The 20,132-nt window shown below is 35.7% G+C and overlaps 1 protein-coding gene across 2 annotated transcripts; it reads left to right on the plus strand.

Moving 5' to 3' along the window:
* Nucleotides 1–349: 349 nt before the first annotated feature.
* On the plus strand, nt 350–19,828 carry LOC142981001 (carboxylic ester hydrolase). Of its 2 annotated transcripts, none has more exons than XM_076126650.1 (11): nt 350–596; nt 5,021–5,276; nt 11,099–11,337; nt 11,593–11,787; nt 11,986–12,181; nt 13,419–13,553; nt 14,668–14,803; nt 14,935–15,168; nt 18,214–18,389; nt 18,587–18,870; nt 19,174–19,828. In XM_076126650.1, exons 2-11 carry the CDS (start codon nt 5,148–5,150, stop codon nt 19,379–19,381), a joined length of 1,932 nt encoding a protein of 643 aa, XP_075982765.1. In that variant the 5' UTR covers nt 350–596; nt 5,021–5,147; the 3' UTR covers nt 19,382–19,828. The 2 variants fall into 2 exon arrangements, with proteins under 2 accessions (XP_075982765.1, XP_075982764.1); XM_076126649.1 differs by having other exon boundaries at nt 350–576.
* Nucleotides 19,829–20,132: the final 304 nt, after the last annotated feature.

A 20,132-nucleotide genomic window follows, 5' to 3' on the forward strand; every position in this document is an offset into this window, starting at 1 on the left:
GATAAAGAGTTGCGTTTATCAATAAACTTTTTCTTCAGTCCTGTTGAGACTTTAAACTTAAAAGTCGTGCATTTCAGTATAATCAATAACTATATAGATATGAACAATTTTGTGGATAATTCATCACCATCAGATCATTTTCATAAGAAGGCAATCGATATTTAATTGGTATAGTCAATAAAAAACTGATGACTTTTTTGTTCACCTTTCTTATTAGGACAGTGATCCAGTTCAGCTCAAAGCGGAGATTACACTCATCTTAATAAATACTGAAATGTGATTGAATTAGTGTTCCCCATTCAATGCTGGTGGAGGTGGTCGCTGTTGGGTAACAGTTGCCGGGCGGTGTTGCGGCGACGTCGGCACCGCCAGTCAACTCAACGTGACGTTGTGAATCGTGCGCGTACATTCACCAACATCAAGTGTTCCACGATACTCTCAATATAAAGCCAAATATTTCGCCAAAAGAAATTTTTGCAATTTGCGAACTAGTTCGTTCATTTTTACAAACTTATAAAGATTTGTAACTAGTGCAGTGGTTCTGTGCAAGCATTTATCGAACAAGCGCTATCATAAGTAAGCGTTTACATATTTGGGTAATGTTTACTAATCATTTGTCTGTTCCATGTAGTTGTTAAGTGAACCTATACTTACCACATAATTATTTGGAAAATGTGTGTCTGATGAGTACCGATCATTGTTAGATTGATGGATAGACCCGTCGACTAAAGACGGGTTTATCAACGTAGCTATAACGATTTTCAAAAATCGTTTTAAGTGCCACAATTGTTACAGGCCAATGAAAATAGGTGTCTTATAACCACATAACATTTTCATTGTAATCTACAATAACATACAAGAGGTATTTGTACAACGCTGGAATAATTGAAGTGGATAAAATCTTACGATAGCTTCCAATGAATAATATTAAAAATATAAAAAAATATTTACATTTATATAATGCATATTCGATATTAAAAGAGGGTTTGCTTAAACTGAAAGCGAAACATTTATACGAAATTCAAAGTAGGTTAAAGGCTATATTAACTTTGATAGCATGAACAGTTACTAACGTAATAAAAAATAGGCTATTAACGTACTTTTGTCGATTTGTACAATATTTTCCACCTAAATACAATATTTGTCTACAATATCTATGTATGTAAAACATAAAATATAAATTACAATGATTTTTACAAAGTATTGTTCAAACATCTCATGTGTTTTCGGATTTAATGTTTACAGCGATGTCATTCACCTTTCTATAACGTTTGTTGATATACATATTACAATAGGAGACAGTAGTTCCATTCATGAATAATTTAAACCATTACGTCAGTAGAATGTATCTATACAATTACTTGCACTCAAGCCCTGACGTGTACAGTATTGTACACCGCATAGGATCCGGAAAGCGCGGACTGATGCAGGGTGAAATTTAATATCTTCCTAAATCTTAAAAAAGTTAATCCTGCAAAATGTAAAACAAGAGTAAAACAAAACCCTTATCTTGTATCACTTTTTATGTTTTTTACAACTAAAGTAGGCACAGTTGAAAAGTAAAAAACAAATACAAACACGCTATAGATACAGACCCGGTGTACCTATTCAATTGCGACCGCATTGTGACGAGATAACATCTAACCAGTATTACGTGTGTCAGTGATACATCACCCGGCGTCATTGTGAGCGAGACACTCTCACGGAACACTAGTACCAATACAGAGCCTTCTAACTTTATTGTAGCTTCAAAATAAAAAAGGCGTAAGTCTACTACTAGGCTACGTAACATTGGTTATGCCCTTTTGCTCATGACTAAGCTCTTCTCGACAAATTTCCATTTCGAATAATAAAAATGCTGTTACACATGGACAGTAATCTTGGTCTCTATATTAAAGTTAAGCAGATGCATTTCTTTTAGTGGCTATTTCCAACCAATAAAATACTACTATACTATATACTAGTGAATTACTTCCATGCGCTTGATTAAAAAAATGAGCAATCTAACATATCTACAGATATTCTGTATTCCAAACGAAATTTAGAACTTCCTGTTTTAATGATATAATCTGAACTGTATTTAGGGTGAGAACTGAGAATACTTCTAAGACATAGGAAGGAAATCATAAATATTTTACATATTAATGTCGTTCAAAATGTAAGGCGTTTGTTCCAGCTCCGTAATATTATCCACTTCCTATATTTAGGGATGTTATTTTCTTGTTTCGTAATCTCAACCGAAGTGAGAGCCTCGAACCGTTGCGTAACATCTGTTCCGGGCTTTTGAGCTTATTTATAGGTGGGTATTACCCGACACCCGCCGCCTGATACAATTACTGTTTTATTAACTTTAATATAGATATCGGCTACTTTCATTTGCAACTGTGAGCTGACTTAATTATAGCTTCCTACTTTCAAGTAGGACAAGTAGTTTCCATAGAATGTTACAGATTTTTATGTTTCTGGTAAAATTTTGTTTGCAATAAGTTAAATATTTTCAGTAAAGATTATCATTTACTTTAACTTCATCCGATGATCATCACGATAACACAAAACTCGTTGATGTCTTTTCTATGACATACGTAATTATTTGATTAGATATTTCGAGGTTGAGTTTACTCGACGTATAGTCGTGATAGTTCAACAAATACAATTACTTGTAAGGGTTATTATGACTTCGATATATGTTGTAACGTTATATAGGTATATATAGTTAATATTACAATTTTGAATTTGTACTAAATAAAACACTTTTAAACAGGGGTAGACGGGTAGACTTTGTTGGTATGTGGTTTTGCTGACTATATTGCCTATTTTGAAGATGATGCATCCAATAATTGTAGACACAATTAGTCCCGAAAAATATTGGCTAGTCTCGGAAATATTCTGAAAATATAATCCATATCGCTGAAGCTGTAGGCAGCAGATGGTAGGCAATATTTTCATACGTGACAGTCAGACAATGACAGTAAGCTAGGTCGTAAGTCGACGAGATTAAGGACAATGGTTGTGTGGGACGCAATCACCCAGTGGAGTTCGGAGGCGCATTGTGTGATTGTGATTATAAGCAAATATGTACGTGTGACGTCAGGAAGGTCGTGAACAATGTGTGGAGCGGACGCCGCGCCTCTCGCGCTAACGTGCCTCGTTGAATAACATGTCGAAGTATCTGCTTATGTAATATACGTAACTTGAGAGATAATATAACAATGTCTGGGTAGATTGATCACTGATACACTGTTATATAACGCTAAGTACCGCTTTACGTGCTCTCTGTAACACTGATTTAATCCTTAAGGACTTACGTCATAGGAAAGCTAACTGTAATAATTTAAGATATACAATCTGGGTAATATTACAATCTAATTAAGCCTTAATGTCACAAAGCTATAGGACTATAGGATAACTTAGTACAGAGTTAAGTGAAAGTGTAAGTTGAATAATATCGCGAGCGTCGTGTGGCTAAACGTAGCGTCGCGTCGCAAGTAAGTGCGGTGGCGCGTACGTAGCCGGCCATGCAGTGTTGAACGTTCTGGATACCACCTCGCGACTTGTGACGTCAACATTCACTTGTTATGTCATCTAATTCACTCACGCTACGTGGGATATCCCTCTCTTGAAATTGGCTAACTTGTACTAATGTTGTCTCGTAATTTATAGTAATTAATCATAGGTTTTGTGTAATCGCATGACTAATGATTGATTATTTGGTTGGAAGTCCTTTACTCCAAACTAAGAGTAAGAAATTAATATTCCAAATAGATTATGATAAAATGACATTTATTATTATTTTTTCTGACGTTCATCCGTCTTTCACAAATATCAGCTAGGAATAGGAACATTATCAAAATTTTTATTCCCGAAGATAATTATTGATACTGCATGCGACTACATTTCACTTAAACAATATGCGAAATGTCGGCACCGTGATTTAATCGTCGCCTTAATCTAGAAGACGCGTAGTGGCGCCTCCGAAAACACTCAACTAATCAAAATAATATTCGTGTTGCAACCTTAACGAAACATATTTCTGTATATTGAAGTTTGAAGTGTTATTATTTTAAAACTGCTATAAAAATAGACGATGCCTTGTGAAATATAATCAATCATTCACTCAGGTACTTGGTCGTACACATACCCAATAATATTATTTTAACTTCTAATGCGAAATTATTTCCTTCATAAGTTGATGTACTAACAACGAAATCAATTTCTATAATTGTGTTTCAAAACTGTTAGAACAATTCTTATCTCTAACTAAGAAGGTTTTTACAGTTCTGTTTTAATAAGAAGCTTGTTAATGATAACGCATCATTTAGCTGGTTTCAGGGTCGTTTGATCGTTGTCTCCTTTCTTAAAGATTACCGCAACGATCTTAGTGAAGCGTTAAATGATAGCAGTTGCACAATTGTTTTAGCACAATCGAGATTTGTAATATTTAGCCATTTATATCTTGTCTTTAAGGCTTATATTAGCTCTTTAATATCTTATGGCAAGTGAATAATTATGTCGTATCTGTTATGCAAGTTATTATAATATACATATGTGCGCCTAACTTAATTAAGATCCGTGTCCGGATTTTCGATTGAATGGGTAACAAAAGCGTCCCGCTGTGTATTAAAAGTCAACAAATCTTTTCATTCAGAGTGTTCACTCGCATTTAAAATCTTTAAAATTGTGTTTCAACTTTCAAAATACAAAGATTTCATACGTTAAGAGTTTCAATGAGAACCATCCTTTAATGGTGAAGTAGCATCAAGGCAGTTGAAATGATGGGATCATGATTTATAACGTGTCGCGGTACATTCACAATCATCCATATTAGGACTCATCATTATCTGCTTAAAGAGTATCCTCGTATATGAAGCAATGTATTGTTCAATTTGCTTAAAATGTATATAAAAAAAAATCAGAAGCGATTTAGGTTCATAAAACAATGAGACAGAAACCGCTTGCACAAAAATTATTTTTTTTAAAGGAATATTTCTGTATTTATAGTTTTCTATTAATTTGTTATCAGGGAATCCGGTAAATATCGAAACACGAGTTACGACGAACAAACAATGCCTCGATAGGTGAACAGTGCAGCGTGTGAAAAACTAGTAGTAGTGGTGTTTGGTCTTGAAGAAAAAAAGTGCGCGTGAAAAATGCGCGTGCGGTGGTGGCGCGCCGTGGTGTTGTGCGCATGCGCGCTGGTGTTGCGCAGCGATGCCCTGCCGCCGGCGACCCTCGGCGACGTGGTCGCCAACGCCGCCACTAGCCTCAACTCCATGAAGGTAAGACTAATCGATGTTCCACAATATTTGCATATTACATCACTAAAGATAACGATAACATCGCTGACTAATACGATTTGCCAGTTTTTACAAAATTTAAAGTTCAGGTTCGCAAGCCGATTAAGTATTTAGTTACGTTTTAGATTGGTATTTTGTACATACTTTTTGAATATCTGCGAATTTCAATGCTAGGTGATTGTGACATCACTAGACAGTGTGCATATCGCAACAAATGAAAGTATTGCAGAACTTCCTCTAATTTGTTTATCAAAAGAAAAGCGTGCCATCTTTAGAGTGTTATTTTCGAAATCTAACCCGGTAGTGCATATAACCCAGGATTGCACATGCACTTCTAAATATCACATGCAAGTTATTAGATAATTTGGATGTGTTGTATAACATCGTGTTTGTTGCCAATAACATTTGTAAATATTTCGATTGTTGCTACATTTGATTTACCAAATCTATATTGTTAGTTCAATAAGTAACGAAATCAATAGACAACATGCAAATGGAAATGATCACGAAAGAAAATAAATGTTAGTGTTCAAAAACGCTAAAATAAAACAATAACAATGTGCTGATACTATTGGTATCTCCTCTTTTGAGAATGTTCAAATCTTCTGGTATTTCTTCAATAAATAATTATATGGACTGCCTCCGTGGCGCAGTGGTTTAAGGTCGCCACGCCGATACCACTGCAACGGGAGGTCGTGGGTTCGATTCCCACACGGGACAATTATTTGTGCGATCCACAAATTATTGTTTCGGGTCTGGTTGTGCTTTGTGTCCGTTGTTTGTATGTTTGTAAAAGTCCCCGCGACACAAGAGCAATTCTTAGTGCGGCAGTTGTCTTTTTAAAAAAAAAAAAAAAGAAAAAAGAGATTATTTCTAGTTGGCCCGCGCAGCTACGCTCACGAATTTTCTTCGCATTATTTTTGTTTTTTCCCTCCAGAAAAACATTTCTATTTATCGTCAATTTTACAAAAACAATAAGTCGAGTTGGTTTAGTTTTGCGCTTAGAAACACATTTGATTCATTTTTATACATAAGATACTTTTCGTCAATTTATCTAATGAAAACCTATATTTAATCTCAATTCTTTAAGTTTTTAGCAATAGGACATTCCGCCATTTTGTTCTCATGAAATAAAGAGTAAACATTATCTGGTTAAATCGCGCGTGTGGCATAATAACTTGGTTACTCGGTTAATTGATAATGCACAGCAAGCAAAGATTCGTGTCAAATATAATAGACATATTTTGAGAAGTCTTCCTCAACACAATCATAGTTTTCAAATATAAATTCTACTATGTTATTAAGAACATTATTATATTCAGGAGAAAACAAACTTGGGAAAATATCTAAGTATTTGATAAAAGCTTAAGTTTCACGTTCTTATGCAATAAAAAGTGTTTTCGTGCGAGGCAGTAACAACATAGTTGACGAAAACAAAGCGTGCAACCTAGAGTACGTGTATGTGTCGCAATAGTTCGTTTCTTTAATTGCAAATCTCCGCAAAGGGCTACACTACACTTGTATTGCGTGTTCAACCTTGCTCTGTATTAGAAAAATTTGCTTTTTTAAACTGTGCACGTCAAGTTACAAAAGTATCTCATTGCGCTATCATCTAGGGGATGACCTAAACAGCAATATCGGAGGCAAACGTTAGGCAACAAGAACTGAGCCGCATTTATATGATCCACATTATGCACTTCACACATTTGGGCATCATTGACTTTGAAAGAATTACATGATTACGACTATTGCCAACGTTAATGAGGTCAAAAGGAGTTTTATAACTTAAACTCGAAAAAAGAAGCACAGGCAGTAATGACAATCGCAATAACAGTTGAAAAAAAGAAAAAAGTAGACATCGTTTGGTTCATTAAACTAAATGTAATAAGCGAGTAGCTCTTTATTTTTTCGAAGAGGATGCTGTTGCACTTATATTATCACATTTACCTTAAGGATTGTATACTTTGTATCGCTTGTGCCGCTCAATGATTGTGCATGTTATTGTACCTGAAATGTCTATCACACACTCGATATATGTTAAGAAATAATGGAAGGACTATTACACTGCAATCATGCATTAAAATTGAAATTGAAAATACGATTAAGAATCAATCATCATAATCTAAAGCGATTTCAAAATACACATATCGCACCCGGATATCATTAGGTATTATTTCTCTTGTATCTAAACGTTACTAAGAGTTAGTTTCAAAATATAGATTAACCGCAATATTTTTTTTACTATTTACTGTAACAGTATAATGTGTTCAAGTGAGATGATTGCAATGATTTAGGCCAATTGTTAATATCGCACTCGTCCTAGTTGATGTATCATTTCAAATGACTTCCGTCAGTGATCGAATTTAGTTCAGTTACTGTAATACGATTGCTAATCTTTGGTAATATGTGCAGCGACATATATCTTGTTTAAGTAAATGTACGTGTTACAATTTTCTTTAGGCTGCGAAATTCTTTTGGAATTATTCGGTTAGTAATCACCGGTAAAAGTAATGAGCAAAAGTTTAATACCATTATCGGAGTATTCCTTATATCTTCTCATATGAGCTTAAAAGTATTTTTAAGCTCATATGAGAAGAAATATTGAAGATCATAGAATATCCTACGAAAACAAAGCTGCTTTCCTTGAACAAAGTAAAAAATCTAGGCTGTTCTTAACAGTCTTACATATTATCCAGTTCGTTCTGAGTGTGTGTAAATTGATCTACACATAAATCAGTACAAGTTCGGCTTTCTTTGGAATGAGTTGACCGTGTGTGGTTGTCCCAATATATTTATTTATTTCCATACAATGCGTCACAGTAGTTGCATGGTCATGATGCATTTTATGATGTTGCTTAAATTCTGGTGCCCGGCGCCCTGACCGACATATCGACTATTTTAATAGGTTTATTATACAAAAAGTCAGTCTTCTTCGAAACACTCACCCACGAGCGGTGAATTGCAATATTATATAACGATGCGGTCATTGAATTATGTAATTACATGTTTATGTTTATTGACTTTGAGACTATTTAAAATCTAAGGTTATCTACCTTATTTGATCACCCGACGTTTCAATCGAATTACATCGACCGTGGTCAATCGCGTTTAGGACCCGTTGCATTATAATATTACATTTTAGTATAACCTATATTATTAGAGCAAACAGGGAGGTGACATTTTGGAATAAGTAATACCAATAGAAAACACAGCAAAATTGATAAGTCATGGCAGGAATACATCAATCTCGTAGGAACTTTATATCTCTCAACAGAAAACTATATATTCACCTACATTGGTTTTCAAAATTGCTAAATAGCAAATTTCTAGTCCAATATGATTACTGACATTAATTATGAGAACGTAATTATTTTGTTGAGTTACATAATTGGTAACAAGTTAATTTAGGACGTGTATAAACAACTTCACGAATTTTTATTATCTAGAGTATTCTAGGCATAATAAATATTACATAAAAAAAACGCTGTATAATCCACTTAAAATTTTTCAGATCGCAAAAAATCGTAAAAATTATTTATCGAATGGCTGGCAGTGAATCATGAATTAGTAACTAACATTTATTTAGCCAAGTGTAGTTTCCACGGTATTTTCCAGCTTGACAGACGCTTAAATAGTGCTATATAGTAGGTATTGTGTAAGGACTTCATTTAATTACAGGTTTTTCCTATGTTCCTTATTTTCTAAACTACTTACTAACCTCTAACATGTACGTATCAGTGAAGGGCTAATAAAAACGTTTTTAATCATAATTGCTGTATGTAATCGTAGAAGACCACTTTGCATAAAAACTTATGAATAAACAAGCTATATATAGTTGCTATTAAAATGTAAAGCCTTGTATCCTGCTCTTAACTCTACTTCATGACTATATACAGAGAACTGATGAGTAGGACCGACTGAACCTTGTATGAAAAAGTAAGGCTTTACAACGTACATTTATTATATAATAAACATAAGTTAAAAAACTTGTTTTAAGGTTATGTCTTGCAGCAACCAATGAAAAAAATGTACGTTTATTTTTATAACCGTGTAATACACATAAAATATTCTCGGCGAGCATTTTAAGTACACCTTGACTCATGACAATGTTACCTATAATCAATTTTTATCTGTAGAAAAAGTAAGGACACATGCCCATTACTGTTGTGTAACTTTCTAATATTTAACAAAGGTTACATTACTTGTTAAACCAAAACATTGCGCAAAATCATACTCAAAGGTCTTCAATGAAATATCCATTATAAAAACTTATGAATAGATATTTCGCGTATTGGTCAACATCCCAAAGCTTAAAGTCATGCGTTACAAGTTACAACACAGTTTAATCGAACATCTACATAAAGTACAATTGATATAATGAATAGAGGCCTACGCTGATTCTTTATTACATTGCATCACTGTTGTATAGTAATTTATTTTTAAATACGTTCAAATCAGTTAACTAGTATTAACATCTTAGTAGGCAATATGAATTTAATTATGCAAGTTAAACAACTTTACCGGAACATAATTATCATTGACGAAATTCTCGACATATCTTAATTCATGTAGATTCCGTTACCGTATGAAATACATCGTTTTTGAAGTATCTGGAGCGTTACCGCAATCTGGCTGTTAGTTTTGACTAGTTGGCGGTCATTGTGTTGTTCACATAATAACGACGTCGTAAAATTTTTTGAAGCTCTACTCTGTGTTTCCCCTGAAGCACTTTTTATGTAAGACTGTTGTAGAAAAGGAGAGAGAGACATATGCCGACGGGGAAACCTTCCTCGGTCTAATAAAGTATTTAAATGTGTTATAACTGTCACATTACCTATTGTGTGTATCCCATCCTGGGAATTTACGCATTGTTTGAGGTCAAACAATAATTTAATTCTGCACACGCAAATAAACAATTATTCATTATGTTACAAGGAAAAGGACTTGTTATGTATGTTAGATAATAGAATAATACTACCTAAATATATATTATGGGTAATAGAAGCGTCTTTGTAGTCATAGTAATAATATTTTGTCTATCCCTTTGTAAGTAAGAGTACCAGGAAAAACTTAAAAAAATCGTGTGATAAAACAATAGCTGATACGTCAATCAAACTGTACATCAAAATCCATTCAGTATTATTTAAGAGAAAGTGTTACAGAAGTCTATAGAAACATACATACATCCCAACTTATTAAAAATAGCCAGCAAAATTGACCAGACTTAGGTAATTTGTTGTGGCTCTCATTAACAAACTTCTCAATTTTCTCATCCTTGCGCAATTACAAATTACTCCGTACAATGTAGTTGTAATCTAGATGACAACACCGTAATCATCAGAAGTATAGCTTACATGATGCCTGCACGTATCTGTGCACGAAATCTCTTCACCACTTGACGTTGCACATAATTACTGGCTTCTTCGAGCGACGTTGGCTCGCGGTGATCGCGTGTGGTCGCCTGGTCAAGTGTCAATGTTCACAACGATCATACTTAACTCCCCAAGAATTGGTTTAATACTTTAAAAGTTATGTTTATCAACACGCACGATGTCATAATTATAGTTATTTCGTTGCTATTATATGACAATTTCTTACTGGGGCCCATTTACTTTTGCTGTCTTATTAATGTAACTTTCAGTCAGACATGGTTTTAAGCTTTTCGTCTTCTGGTAAAGTAATTATGCTGAAGCAATTTGTCAAGCATGATTATTTCGAGTTCGACAATTTATGTTCTGACTTTCACTTTAATAAGTTACGAACTTTTTTAGTACCTGTTTAAATATTTTTTTCTTTTTTTATAGGTAACAGGGGCATGGCGTCGGTTATCAAGCACAGTAAGCGAGTCAGTGGGCCTGAAGCATGCCCTGCGGCGTCTCCAGGCGGTGCCGGCGCGCGCCGCACGTCTCGTGCATGCGCTGGTCGACCGCATGAGGGTCGGCGGAGGACCCCTCGTCTTCACACAGTTGGGAGCACTGCGTGGAAGAAAACTAGTTACGAGAACTGCTGCTCAGACTCCTTACTACAGCTTCAAGGGCATAAGGTAAGAAGGTACAATGATACCTGCCATAGTGAATTCCCTATGGTGAATTTCCCAATAGTTCTACTAAGAAGGATACATAGTCTAATAGAAAGACTACTGGGAGTTGCCCAGATTGTTACTGAATACGATATTTAAACCATAAATAGCCCTTCTTAAATCTCAAAACGTTTTTTTGAACATTTTGAACATTTCCTTGTCGCAACTTTAAAGTAAGAAGGATAGTAGGTGTATTTACCCGTTTTGTATTTCTCTAAGGTATGCGCAACCGCCTCGGGGCTCGCTTCGGTTTCGTCCCCCAGCGCCACTGGAGTCATGGTCTGGTATCCGTGACGCGCTGGAAGAGGGCGCTGTGTGTCCGCATCGCTTTATGCTCTTCGACACCTATAAGGGAGACGAAGATTGTTTGTTTCTCAATGTCTACACACCAGCGCTACCTGATAAAATGTCTGGGTAAGTGTGTAGCTGCAATATCGTGGCTCTTTTAGTAAAGCAGAACGTCATGCGGTATAAATAATAAATGTATGAGCTCAAAATATATTTTGTAGTTTCATAGCATCAAATCACGAGCAATTTTTTCCTTGACCAAGGAAGGGAACCCAATATTATGTTCATATACTCTGAAACGCATTATTTGTTTACTTTTCTTAGATACAATCCAAAACTAGCAGTGATGGTGTGGATCCACGGAGGAGCATTTGCGATGGGGTCTGGTAACGCGTTCCTATATGGTCCCGACCACTTGGTCGGCGCAGGAGTGGTGCTGGTCACGCTCAACTACCGTCTCGGAGCTCTTGGCTTCTTGAGCCTGGAGAATGACGAGGTGCCTGGAAATATGGGACTAAAGGTACGGGCAAACTGGGCAATCGTAGTGAGAAGTTAATATTTTTTTGTGGCTTTTTCTTCGACTATGCGAAAAGACCCGATCAGCTGTGAGAGAGTTAGACCAATTTTATTAGGAACTAGCTGACCCGCGCAACTTCGCTTGCGTCACCTAAGAGAATGGGTCAAAATTTTCCCAGTATTTGTAACATGACCGTAGCGTGATGTTATATAGCCTTTAGCCTTCCTCAATAAATGGGCTATCTAACAGTGAAAGAATTTTTCAAATCGGACCAGTAGTTCCTGAGATTAGCGCGTTCAAACAAACAAACAAACAAACTCTTCAGCTTTATAATATTAGTATAGATTAGTATAGATTAAAACCGATAGGTTTAAAGGAAAGTCTGGCTAATACTAGATTTTGAAATTATTAGATCTTTTCTTATATTCACTTTTTAATTGTTTAGATTTTTGACCAGAACTTTGTGGTTCATAACACAATATATATTTTTTCACAAGCAACGTGTCTACTATATCACGCCTTTGATGTTGGTTCAGTAATTTTTACGCAAGTACACGATTGGTAGCAGGTATACGTGTAACATTCTATAGATACATATATTTACATGCTCATATTTTGTTTACAGTAGTAACAACAGCCTATCTATGCATGTAATAAAGCTACAGTGAAAAGGTAGGCGTATTTACGCAACTGTCGGTCATGGTTTAGACATTCCGGTCAAGTTCACATATTTGGTGCAAGACTTAATAACGAAAATATAGGATTAAATGGTTACGCAGTATTTTTGTGTTACGGTATATGGACTCTCTAGGTGACGTCGGCCACTGCTTCCAAGTTTCATGATTCTAATTAGTTTTATTAATTTAGGCTGTGTCTGTCACTAAGTCAGTTATATATTTGGACAGACTACAAAGTATAAACAAAAAACATTTCGTAAAGGACGTTCGTTTATATATTTTCTATTAGGAAATAACCGCAAAATTAACTGAGCGTGTAAATAGAGAATTTGTAAAAATGTTCATGCATAAAATTGATCTTATAATACAAACTAAATACAGAAGTGGCTTTCAAAATAATATAATTTGTATGTATACCTGGCCTCCTTAGGCAGACATAAGTGCCTACATAAATGGTTCAAAATCAATCAAATAGCTATAATGATAGTTCGTTAGTAGTTTACGACATAAACTGTTGAGTAACATTATGTATCAAGCGTTGAAGTATGCCTTGTTATGTAAAGGACCAGGTGATGGCGCTGAAGTGGGTGCGAGACAACATCGAGGCGTTCGGCGGCGACCCCGGCAAGGTCACCATCTTCGGAGAGTCGGCCGGCGCTGCCTCTGTCCATTTGCACATGCTATCTCCTGCATCACAGGTACGTCCGTAAGCTCAATATCGACACCATACCATGTCTTTCTACGTGTTGTGTATGAATAAGGAAGGGTTCAAGTATTTCCAGAACTTACGAGTTAGCGGTTTGTACAAAAAGACATAGAAGGGCGACATAAGAATGTTCTACCAGATTTTACAAATAGAAAGCGTTAATATGACAAAATATTAACTTACTGTTAACATCCAAGACATGATACATTTCAAAATGTCAGAGTAGACATGTTTCACAGGTTTTTTATTGCTAAACTACACACACGAAATTGTTTAATGTCGCTTTTAAGTAATCAATAACATTATATAATCATTCGTAATAACTAGACACTAAATCATCAGGTGAATTGGTGCTTCGAACGGAGAGTTACATCCGTGATCTAGAACCTACTTAACTATCGTTTAAAAAGTTTATGTTAATTTATGAATTCTTGTAAAAAAATATTTTGTTTGACCTTTGCAATACGTCGATGGTTGATTTAACGCATCATCGAACACGCAATGATAATGATAGTGGAAATCTTTGTACAAGCGGATTTTGGAAATTACGTACGTCGTATACGCCCACGAATGCGGATACATGTCACATCCCTGACATCGATATACTCTGACGCAAACATTTGACTAATTAAAAATTTTGCTATACCTACCTCATTTTCGTCAGCAAATTTTTCACTTTGCGAGGAAAAATACGTAAACTCTTGCTTTTTCCATATCAAATATGCGAACGATGCATTTTTGCAGGAAACCTCTCTCATAGACGATTTACTTTACAAATAGATCTGTGACTGTTTGACCAATAAATACGTCTATAAACGGATTTTTTGTCCATGTACATTTCGTCTCGATTGAATTGCAAAATATTCCATGGAATTATAAATGCGGAAAAAAATTGCAGAATCTAAATCCTGTGCATTCAAATGCTTTTTCTACAACACGTAAATTGCGAAAAAGCGAATCGTTAAGCTAAATTCGTATAGTTTTGTAGAGGCTCATGGTAGAGATCACAGTCGAGCAGTCCCATCTTATCAATTATTCTATGTCTGTAATTTGTATTTGATGACAGAAGAATAACAAATATTATATTATTTTTATCATATTTCTAGGGTTTGTTCCACGCAGCGATAGCACAGAGTGGAGTTGCGCTGGCTCCGTGGGCGCTGGCGCATGAGCCGCGCGCGCGTGCCTTTGAGCTCGGCAGAGAACTGGGCATTGACACCAACAGCACTGCTGAACTTTTAGGTATATCAATATTTTGTAAATTGCTCCTTAGTCCTCACTTTTCGCGACTTTGCATTCTTAGGCTAACAAAGATAAAAATGCATTATTTGGAATGTAACAATTAAAAAATTCAAAGAGTATTATTATTGCAGGTTACCTTCGAGCCACGCCAAGTGAACTGTTAGTGAAGGCGGGAGCACGGCTGGTGGGTTCTAAGGACAAGCCAGCAGACTTGCAGAGCACCGTGGCGCTGCCGTTCCTCCCAGCATTGGAACCAGATGTGCCAGGCGCCTTCCTCACGCAATCGCCCAAGGACACAGTCCCAGGTGCCGACGTGCCTTTCCTCACTGGATACAATTCGGAAGAAGGCATTATACTATTTAGACGTAAGTGCGGGCGATTCCCATTTTTTTACTACGTAGTCTTAACAGTAATACTTCTTTATAGTACCGCTTTTTCCTAACAAATAGTAGAACTAAAATACGTCATCCTGCACGAAGTGACACGTGACCGGAAACTGACATCATAATTAATGTTTTTAAATTGACTAATTGCTAATTGCACAAAGTGTCAGTATATCAAAATGATTTTTAGATCTATTGTCAGATGAAGCACGTGAACACAATTCGTACAATCCTCGGCCACAACACAGCAATAGAAGAAATCACCCGTAAAGTAACCTACTAACAATGTAACGGATGACCGAGCACGAATCCGTAACTAACGTACATACATAGTCAATCAACAATGTTCCAAGCACAACCGGCTACGAACACTTGCTTACAGGACCTTCCATACGATATGGCAAGTTAAATATTTTGTTCGGTCTGCACTTCAGAATTAAAATTGTTACCTAAGCTGATAAAGGACCTTCCTCAATAGCATACACCGATTGCAAGAAAAACAGTTACCTTTTGTTTGATGACATATTCAAGTTATTTTCTTCTAAATGAATGAGACTGCCTAGAGCTTAGCAACATGTGTTGAAGCTGGCCTTAGGCATTCAAATGTGTTGCCAAATGTTATCGCTATAATCATCTCATAATGACAAACAAGATTTGGTAGCAGTTAAATAATATGTACCTAATCAATTTAGATATCTTTCAGAAGATACATCCATTGTTGACAACAATTTTGAGCTAGAGGTTATTGCCCGATAAGTGAACAAAATAATTAGCTAAATCTTTAATACCTATGTATTAAAGATATAGCTAATTAAGTAATACATAGGTATTAAAGATATAGCATAAATTAATGAAAATACTTCGTATAATATCGTAAACGGCCAAAGTTAGGTAGGTAGATCTTAAACGAGTCCTAGAGGAAATATCTATCGACTTAATAGTGCCCTTTCAAATCGGAACTTGTAGAATTCGTTGCTTAATATTTCTAGATATGTAAGTACCCAAAGTAATCACAGTTTAAGCAATTTTCCACCAATCACATATCTAAGTTGTGAAGGCTAATGCGAAACGAACGCGAAATCCCTCGCTGATATTTTGCAAGTGTACCGAGTGAACGGAACTTGCCCGGACCCTTCACAATGCCACAAGTGTTATTAGCAGATATACATACATATGTACTTATATAGCTTCCGCAGCGAATGCAGTTATGTCGCTTATTGATAAATTGCTATGAAGTGACTCATTCATATAAATAGAAATATTCATCTATTCTTAAAAATATGAAGAAAGTGCTGAACTTTTAATATATATTATTTTATAATAGCCCTTAGGGCCAAATGTTCTCTGTTGCGCGTAACATTATATAACAATTCTTGCATTGTAGCTGAGGTCAAGGACTGTATTCTTAAAGTGATCTCTGGAATCTGGGTAGTTCCCATGCAGTCATGTTAAAACCAGAAATAAATTATCTACTATTTTCTGAATGCCACTCTACCACCTGTGGACCATGTGGTTGTTGAAATCAATACAACCGTAACATACCTACTCATGTAAACTGTTTCTACTCACGTATTATTATGTCATGTACAAACATACAAATCTATGAACGAGTAAAGCCCACATTGCCTCAATTTCACAGATTTCACCATGACTCATACATTTTTAAAACATTTTCGCAACAAACGATTTTGAAAGATGATTTCTCGGAGAAATCACCGATTGAGAAACAAAAGTGCTAAGTTTTCTTTGCAAATCTGTTCAAAAATATAAACCAGGATTTATGTTGACAATGGTATACCTACTAAATAATAGGTCTATAAATATTTTACTGCGTTAACCGCAACAGGTAAATAGTATAATTAATATATATATATATATTAATATATTACAAGTACTTATAGGTTTACGCATTTACACTTTTTTATTTTTGGGTTATTCCGTAGTGATTGTCGCATAACAAATGAGAATGCAATGTATTGTTGAGTTATGATCAACGCGGGGTTACCCACGCTTATGCATTACACTAATTGTTCGTTCAGGGAAGGAAAAAGAGAGATTGCTATGGAATGGCGTGACGTGACGCTCGCAGATGTGATGATCTCAGGAAAAGCACATATCATTGCATAATGTTAAGTATTTTCATGGGCATTTTTATAATGTTCGTGTGAAAATGTTGCGGGATATTTGATTATTCTCAAATGACAGTTCGAAGTAGAACATGGAGACATTAATAAAATGATCGCTGAACATACATAAAAAAAAAATATCGCGACGAATTGAGAACCTCCTCCTTTTTTTGAAGTCGGTTAAAAATAACTATTAACGTGGGTGTAATTAAACAAAAAAGGTATAGTTCGATGATGTAAGTTTGTGCGTGACATAATGGTCTAAATGTGTTTATTGAGACCGACAACAGGCGAGTGCGTGCTGACCGCGGTTCAACTGAGTACTTGTTACTTGTATTTACATAATATAATAAAATAACATGTGCGACCATGTCCACTTTGTGCTACTTTCTCATGCATATCCAACCAAACTCTACCATGTTTGTTGAACATAATAATATGAGTTAAATAGGTAAATTAAACAGTTTTAAAGATAACTGTGCTATCTTCATCTGAATATTTATTTTCATAATGAATTCAAAATCACAAAAGAAATAGAAATTTTCAAGTAGTTAGCCATTTAAAACGTTTTTGTTACACTTTTTATACTGATGACGCAATTGAAAGAAGTATGAAATTCAAAGAAATAGTGATATTACGCACGTCTACCACTAACCACATTGCCGCATAACGGATTACGCTTACGGAAATTTAAATTTCAAAGGGGAAATTCCGTTAAATGAACGAAATGATACGAGAAATAGCAGAGAAATCCTTTTAAAGTTCTTAATTTTTCTAAATTGTGATGAACACAATTAAAAACTGTAATTTCGGTTTACGGTAAATCTCATAAAACTTCAAAAAAGCCAACATGAAATGGAGAGACATTAATAATCACATTTATCACTTACTATTGCTGCAGGGTTACAACGGTACCCGAAGTTGCTGAGCGAGCTGGAGCACGAGTTCAGGCGAGTGGTGCCTCCCGAGCTGCTGAACAACAACGAAACCCTCACCGACAAGATATCTGAGTCGATCAGAGCGTTCTACTTCCAGCAACGAGCCGTCGACAATAGGAACGTTGATAGCCTGATTGACGTAAGAAATAATGACTAATAAAGTAAATGTGGAGGTTTTGTGATTCAAACATTGTGATAAAAATAGAGCTCCAGCTAATCGGTGTCAGCATAGACTTCACATTCTATTTTTAGGACATATAGCCAATACTATAAAATAATATCGAAACGATGACTGACTAAAGTTATGCATTTCTAAAGCAACATGTTTGTTTTCAGCTGTTCACAGACGTGATGTTCCTGCGGCCAGCATTGGAAACAGTACGTCAACAAGTGGAAAGTAATCGAACAAGTCCCACTTATTTGTATCGGTTCGCGTTTGACGGCGCCCTGGGGCTCTTTAAACGAATGCTGGGGATCACACACCCCGGTGCTTGTCACGGCGATGAAATGGGCTACCTGTTCTACTTCTCCAGATTGAACTACAGATTGGATGATGACTCCACTGAGTTGGCAGTTTCACGGCGAATGGTCCAAATGTGGACCAACTTTGCTAAAACAGGGTAAGTAACACAGATATAATTATAACCAATACTCTGCATTACAGAATGTGTCACCATATTACCTTAGAGTGCAATCAAGTTATGACACACTGGTGACAAGGTCGACGTTTAAACACGTCACAGTAACCACGCTGACTGGATAGTAACTTAAATAAAAAATACAAAGTGACGTCAAAAAATTGCACTATGATGTAAGGGGAAAACTAGTAGGATTCAATGTAAAATTCTTGGAATTCATAAGTCTTAAATCAAGTTCAGTGGCACCTTTTTATATCTATTAACTTACACCATTAAAACTTTCAGGAATCCCACACCTCCGGTGGACTACGAGTCTGTGGTGGACTTCAAATGGCCTGCAGTAAACGGCACCGAGCACATCAGCTACCTCGACATCACGGGGAACTTCACCATACGAACTGATCCCGAGGCCAAGAGAATCAAATACTGGGACTTTTTGTACGAAAACTATGCGAACAAACCAGATGTAAATATTACTAAAGTGGACGAATAAAAATAACTTTTTGTGAAGTGATAGTGTTAAATTAATGACTGTCTCTGTCAGTGCGACTAAATGCTTCCCTAACAACAAAGTACCAAAATGTGAGGGACGATGAACAATGATAAGTCAGACAATGCGTGATCTCAAAACACGGTGTTAAGTAGTGTCGAGTTGACAAGAGAGCTTCTCGTAGAAATGCACGAAGTACAAGTGTTTGTGTTACAAAGTACTAATGACGAACTTTCGAAGAGGCTTATTCTAATTCTATGTATGGAAATGGAAAATTAGCCACTTCTCTTACGGACCCTAACTGTGGTGTAAATATTCAAAAAATCTACTAAAACTTAACTCTAGGTACTACGTCTGCTATTGTCTTTAGGTGTAATAATTATTTTTATTGTTTAGTTTAATTGTAAGTTACCTACTACTACTTTAAATAAATGCGTAAGATATAAAAAATGTTTTTATTCCGAATGATAGTTATCCTAAGTATGTCTCTATGTGTATTTATTGGTACAAACATTGAATTAACAAATATGTATTTTCTGGACTGTTGAACTTCGTCTCCATACCGCACAAAATAAAACCAAAGAAAAATATGAATAAACGATGAAAAGTTGTTGCTTGAAATAGGTATCTGTCATATTCATCGGCACTTCTATATTTTTCAAGTGCGCTTACACCCAACAAAAACGTCACCACAGAAAGGTTATTTACATATTATTTAAATACATATCCTGAGGTATAAAAAAAACTTCAAATT

This window comes from Anticarsia gemmatalis, chromosome 19 (assembly GCF_050436995.1).
Source record: "Anticarsia gemmatalis isolate Benzon Research Colony breed Stoneville strain chromosome 19, ilAntGemm2 primary, whole genome shotgun sequence".
Lineage (NCBI taxonomy): Eukaryota > Metazoa > Arthropoda > Insecta > Lepidoptera > Erebidae > Anticarsia > Anticarsia gemmatalis.

Coding starts and splice junctions, on each gene's coding strand:
- LOC142981001 (XM_076126650.1), top strand. CDS start 5,148: ATGCGCGTGCGGTGGTGGCGCGCCGTGGTGTTGTGCGCATGCGCGCTG. Junction 13,554..14,667: donor TGCTATCTCCTGCATCACAG/GTACGTCCGTAA, acceptor TCATATTTCTAG/GGTTTGTTCCACGCAGCGAT. Junction 18,390..18,586: donor ACGTTGATAGCCTGATTGAC/GTAAGAAATAAT, acceptor GTTTGTTTTCAG/CTGTTCACAGACGTGATGTT.